Here is a 6883-nt window from a genome sequence, read left to right on the forward strand (position 1 = left end):
GCGTCGGAAATAGGGCATGAATTTAATTAATGTTTCGTAAAGAAAAAAATGGTTATTGTGAGAAAACTATAAAAGATAGATATATGCTATCGCGGACTTTTATTTAGCACATTTAAAGAGCTACAATTCGCCATACATCATTTTGATGTAGGTCTTATAGTTTAGCCTAAGTAAGCGCTGAAAGCAAAAATGTCCCTAATTTTCGCAACAAATTTTGAAGCTATATTCAAAATCTACTAGTCTTCTAGTTATTTAAAAAAAAAAAACAAAAAAAATGGGACCCACCTGCAAGCACTTCCTTTCGATTAAAATAATTTTTATCAAAATCGGACCACCAGGGACGGAGATTCGCGGTAACACACATAAAAAAAAAAAAATCAGTCGAATTGATAACCTCCTTCTTTTTGAAGTCGGCTAAAAATAAACACAATTTTTTTTTTCTTTCTCTGTTTTGGTTGTTATCAATAAATGGTTTTGTATTGACAATTAATAAAAGTGTTGAGGCGTTTGAGGATTTGGAACTTTGAAATCAAACCAACGTATAGTCTTCCATATTTGAAATGTATTCTGGTTTTACGAACATTATATTAGACAGATATAGGATTTTACTAATTAAGCACCCCTACCTTTACGATTTAAAACGTACACTGGTCCAGCGTAGTCTACACCTGTGCCAATAAAAGGAAAATCTGCCATCAAGCGCTCCTTAGGCAGGTTGCCCATAAGTGGGCTTAGCGTTTTTCCCCTAGCCCGTGTGCAAGCGACGCACTGATGAGTCACCTTCCGCGCGAGATTCCTACCGGACAGCGGCCACCACTGCTCGCGTAAGCGGTACAGCAGCGCCTGCGGCCCGCAATGTAAAGCTTGATTGTGTTCATGAATAAATAACAAGCGAGTAAAATAGTGTATAGTGTATAATGTAATATAATTAAAATCTAAGAAATTTTTTATTCTGCCACCTACGCGAATTAGGTCCTTTTCATCTAAAAATAAATTTAGACTTGAAAGTCTGTTGCTAGACTTAACATTCCTTCCACTCTTTAGCAAATTGTACTCCAAAAAAAATGACTCCCTTTGTGATAACTTAGCTAGCATAATCACTGCACGACTCAACTCATCGACATTGATCGCACCCGTCAGCTGATCGGTTCTGTGGCGCGGCCGGCTGTTGTGCGTGAAGCGCAGTACATAAGCAGTCGCGTGAATCATACGAGTGAAGTTAGATAATCTGTTGAATGGAAAGAATGTTTCGTCTGTATTAATATTTTGATTTAAAAATGTATAATTTGTAGTGTTAGATTTTAGTTCAGGCAAATCAATAGGTAATAACTCAGCATTTGAATTTATATGTGTAGTTAAATTGAAATTAAAATTTTAATACGTGTAAAAATGTAGGACCTTCCCACCACAACTTAGATAAAACTAAATCCTCGAGACTTACTCCCCGCGAAATCAGGTCGGCAGGAGTAGGTAAGAATTAGGGCAACCAGATACGCCATCATTCAGCGTATCTGGATTGCCCTAATTCTTTTCATTATTCAGCTGTTCATTCATCAATCAGATGTTTAATGTTTAACTTTACCGACGCGCGAAGCGGTAACGTTTATAATGAGATATGATCCGACATCATCCATCGTTATAAACTATGCAGATCAATGACAGCTGAATCAACCCATTATTGTTTTAATATTGAAATGAATGAACAACTTATGTAGATAGGTACTTATTATGAAAGTAAAAGATCAAGAAAATATAATGCATTTATTTTATTTATCCGCTACTTATACTCGTATAACTTAATATATAATTATTTATTACTGTTAATAACTACACTTTTAACTCAAAAATTTATTGAAATAAACAGCGAGAGAACAATTTTGCTTAATCACTAACGTCAAATCTGATTTTTTTATCCACCCTCATTTTACTGTTATTAATAAAAACGAGTTGTTAAGTCAATGTTGCTAGTTAAATGAATTTAACCAGATTTGAAGATTTTTACATTAAACATGCCGCGGCCCAAGGACTATATGGGTCCTTTAACCGTGGGAGATACAAACAACTTAAATAGAATGAGAATTTACAAAACAAGACTATGAACTATAACTTAACTAAGGCTCTGAAGCAGCTAGAGGCAGAGGGCACAGTTTGGTAACTGGTCTCTTAAACACACGATCCTTAAATTGTAAGGAGACTACACGCGTTACACCGTCTGCTCCCGGGTGCTTCGCCACAATTCGTCCCAAAAGCCATTTACCTGGAGGTAAACGATCATCTTTCACTAGGACAACTGTACCAACATTTATGTCGGGGTGATTCTGGGACCATTTGTATCGATGTTGCAACATAGTAAGATACTCAGATTGCCAACGTCGCCACAGACTTTGTACCATACGTTGCACCTTTTGCCATCGGTCTAAATAGTCAGGTCGAGCATCCACGAAACTTTCTTCAGGGATAGTAACAGGAGCTTCGCCAATCAAAAAATGACCAGGAGTCAACGGGAGTTCATCAACGGCAGAACTAATCAACGTAAGAGGCCGAGAGTTAACACAAGCCTCGACCTGTGTGATCAGAGTGCAAAACTCTTCGAATGTTAAGCGGGATTCGCCTACGGCGCGTTTCAGATGTCCTTTTACGGACTTAACTCCTGCCTCCCACAGTCCTCCAAAGTGAGGGGCACCAAGAGGAATAAAATGCCATGTTGTGCTGTCGTTAACTAACAGTTGGGCAATTTCGTCAACGACAGTTGATTAGTTGATTTGCTGTTTTTGAACGCGAGGTCTAATTCTTTGGACGCGCCTATGAAATTAGTCCCTCAATCACTCCAGATGTCTTTACAATGCCCACGTCGGGAAGTCAAACGTTTGAAAGCTGCTAAAAACGCAGCACTGGATAGTGAACTAACCAGCTCAAGGTGAATGGCCTTTGTAACCATACACAAAAACACACCTAAGTAAGCTTTACAAGTTTTGGTGCATCTACCAGAGTACAGTTTCAGAGTAAATGGACCACAAAAGTCTACGCCGCTGGTCAAAAACGGGCGTGACGGATTGACTCTGCACTGTGGTAAATTACCCATTAACGGAGTCATAGGTCGTGCAGTTTGGGTAAAACAAGGTTTACATAATCTTAGAATCTTTTTTACCAAGTTTTTTGCTCGGAGAATCAAATATTTTTGGTGAATAACATTTAATGTGAGCGAATTTCCGCCATGTAGAGTTCTTAAATGAGCATCAAGTACAATCAACTTTGCTAAGTTACATTTGTGGTGTAAGATTATAGGAGACTTCATATCAGGTGGTATTTGAGCATTTACAAGTCGTCCACCGACTCTAATAATTTTCTCATTGTCTAGGATCGGATTCAAAGGTAAAAGTTTACTATTTTTTGGGATAGGTTTGCTTTGTGATAACAATACTATTTCACTTTCAAAGTAAACAGACTGTGACATTCGAATGCAAGTTTTTAATGCATTTTTTATTTCGTCAGTAGTGAGATATGTCAGTTTTATGTTATCGTTCCTTTTGAGAACCTTATCTTTACATAGCCGAAAAAATCGAAAGCAATAGGCTGTCACACGTATAAGTCTAAGTAGATTTGAGTATCTATTAAGGTACACGGTACATGCATTGGGTTCAGAGGTGCATAAGTAACTGACTTTTGCTCTCGGTTTTGCTTCGACTGTGGTTTCAGGTACTCGTATATTGAAATTAGGGTAACAAATCTCAACAGACTCGCGAAGAAAGGCTGGACCTTCCCACCACAGTTTTGACTGCATCAGCTCGTCAGGACTGATACCGCGTGAGGCGCAATCCGCGGGGTTATCCGCAGACTTAATATGATGCCATTGACTACTATTCGTAACATTCAAGATTTCGGTAGTGCGATTACCAACAAATGGCGTCCAAGTATTTGGAGTTTTACGCAACCAAGCCAAAACTATTGTGGAATCTGTCCAAGCAAATACACAATTATTATCAATATTTAGACTGGATTTGACATACATTATCAATTTAGACAACAGGACTGCCCCACAAAGTTCAAGACGTGGCAATGAGATCTGTTTAACGGGAGCGACCTTTGTTTTGGCTGCGACCAGACTTACTTTTATCTCATTGTCCGTGATGACTCTGATGTAAATAAGCGCAGCGTAAGCGGCGCAAGAGGCGTCACAATAACCATGCAATTCAATTTTTACATTATTTGCAATCCCTAACCAACGTGGAAGCTGAATGGCCTGCATGTGTTCAAAATTAGTCAGGTACTTCTGCCATTCAGTTTTCAGGTCTTCAGGAAGTTCAGAGTCCCAGTCCAGGCCGGCTAGCCACAACTTCTGCATAAATATTTTTAAAACAACCACGCAAGGTGCTAGCCAACCCAGAGGGTCAAACGTTTTAGCTATCGCAGATAGCACACTTCGTTTTGTAACAACGTCGTTGTCACGAGGTAAGTTAACTACCAGTTCTAATATATCACTTTGTGGTTTCCAGGCTATGCCCAGAGCTTTCACCGAATCATCCATTTTAATATTCACTGAACCTTTTAACGCTTTTTTCGAATCGGGAATCTCACTTAAAACCGTTTCACTATTAGACGACCACTTATGAAGAAGAAAACCGCCACGTTTAAACAGTTCAGTTAAGCGACGTTGAAGCCGTTGAGTGTCTTCTTTTGTAGATGAGCCCGTCATCAAATCGTCCATATAGAGATCAGTTTTTAGAAGTTCAGCTTCAGGAAACTCTCCACGTTCGTCCTCTGCAAGTTGATGAAGTGTCCTGATGGCAAGATATGGAGCACATGAACTGCCATATGTGACGGTAAGTAAACGATACTCTCTGATCGGGTCTTCCGATGACTCGCGCCACAATATTCTCTGGTAATCAGTGTCTTGCTTTGAGATAAGTATCTGTCGGTACATTTGTTGTATATCAGCTACTAGGCAGTACTTATGTTGTCTCCACCGTGTTACTAAAGCTCGTATATCTTGTTGCAGCGGGGGGCCGATGAGTAACTCATCGTTAAGTGAGTTTCCGTCTACAGGTTTAGCGCTTCCGTCAAAAACTACGCGCAACTTTGTAGTGAGGCTCGAGGCACGAAGAATAGCATGATGTGGTAAGTAATAAGCTCTATTCTTCTTCTCTATTTCAGGTACTATCTCCATGTGACCGAGTGACTCATATTGCCTCATGAACTTGCAGTATTCTTCGTGAAATTCGGGTATTCGCTTAAACTTATTCTCCATCTGATGTAAGCGCTTCAAAGCAAGTTGTCTGGAGTTGCCTAAATTTGGAGCGTCTTCGTCCTTGAAGGGTAGGCGAACCTTATATCGACCGTCAGTGTTTCGAGTGTGAGTTTTCTTAAAATGCTCTTCACACTGTCTTTCAGCTTTTGACAGAGGCTTCACGTTTGGTGAATCTTCATTGACCTCCCAAAACTGACGTAGTAACTGATCAACTTCGACTTGTGTGTGCATAACAACTACTTTGTGTGACTGATGGCCAGACTGCGCCACTTCGCCGCTTACCAGCCAGCCCAATCTTGAGTTCAAAGCGACCAGAGACTCATTGCGTTTTATTATTCCGTCAAGAAAAATGTGCGCATATACAACTCCACCTAATAGCACGTCAATAGATCCTGGTTTGTGAAAGTGTGGATCTGCAAGATCTGAAATCTCAGAAGAAGGCCAGGTATCTGATGGGAGCTCTTGTGATGGTAATCTTGATATATTCGTCTAAGGACGTACGCCTTAGCTGTGATCATGTGTGATGGATTTCTGATAGCATGAAAGTTCAACGTAACTTGTGACTTGGTTGTCAGCGGTATAGATGAGATGCCAGTAATTTTTCCGCTGATCGAAGTGCGCTCGAGATTAAGCAGTTGAGCTGCCGCTTCAGTAACAAAGTTTGATTGCGAGCACGGATCAATCAGTGCTCTCAAGACTATCGTGTCGCCGTTCCTCGACTTAACTGCAATTCGTGCGGTTGCCAATATTACTTCCTCACTGTTGCTGTCAACCTCAGTCTTGTAAACGACGGTTGATGTGGTTTGACTTGTTTCAGGTGTACTGGGTGTTGCTGCATCGTTTTCTGGCACTGATGTGGTCTTGTTAGGGTTTGTGAAGTGCAACAGAGTGTGATGTCGTCGACTACATTTTCTACAGGTGGTGCTCTGTCTACACGCATTAACGGAGCGACCCTTTACAAGGCAATTAAAACAAATGCCATTCTTCTTAATAAAATCCTGACGTTGAGGAAGATCTAATGCGGCGAATTCTTTACAATGGCAAAAAAAATGGTTTTTTGAGCAATAAGTGCATTCGCTGCTTACTTCTGTGACAAATGACTTCATATTTGTGGGTTTCTGGTTTGTATAATTTTTAACTAAGTCCTTTTTCTGCGGTTGGTCTTCTTTGTGGGTAACATTTACCATCTCCATGGAACAGAAACGATTTTCTAAAAATAATGATAAAATGGTAAATGTGGGTATGTCTTGAGATGATCCAAGTGACTGTTCCCATTGTTTGTGTGTTTCTAAGTCCAATTTGGATACAACTAAATGTACGACAATTGCATCCCATGTGGAGGTATCCACGCCGAGATTATCAAGAGAATTCAAACATTCCTTCGTAGTATCTAAAATTTCCTTTAAGCTTTTAAAACATTCTGTATTCATCTTCTTTTGATTTTGTTAGGTTTATGGTACATTTATATGGTAACATTGTTTACTCTTTGATTTCTCCCTCTGTAAAAAATATGTCATGGCGTTGTGTATAAGAAAAAAATAAAGATGATTGAAAAGCAAAAAAGTGTTTTAACATTTTAACATGGTAGCAGAGCGTGGTTATATAAACTACTAGCTGTGCCCGCGACTTCGTCCGCGT

General features: G+C 39.7%; 1 protein-coding gene across 1 annotated transcript; it reads right to left on the bottom strand.

Annotated features, from left to right (window-relative positions):
* Positions 1-2203: 2203 nt before the first annotated feature.
* LOC123722928 lies at positions 2204-6675 on the bottom strand. Its single transcript, XM_045685486.1, has 5 exons — positions 6430-6675; positions 5998-6198; positions 4225-5734; positions 3662-3954; positions 2204-2257 (listed from the first exon to the last, which is right to left on the bottom strand). Exons 1-5 carry the CDS (start codon positions 6673-6675, stop codon positions 2204-2206), a joined length of 2304 nt encoding a protein of 767 aa, XP_045541442.1.
* Positions 6676-6883: the final 208 nt, after the last annotated feature.

This window comes from Papilio machaon, chromosome W, assembly GCF_912999745.1.
Source record: "Papilio machaon chromosome W, ilPapMach1.1, whole genome shotgun sequence".
NCBI lineage: Eukaryota > Metazoa > Arthropoda > Insecta > Lepidoptera > Papilionidae > Papilio > Papilio machaon.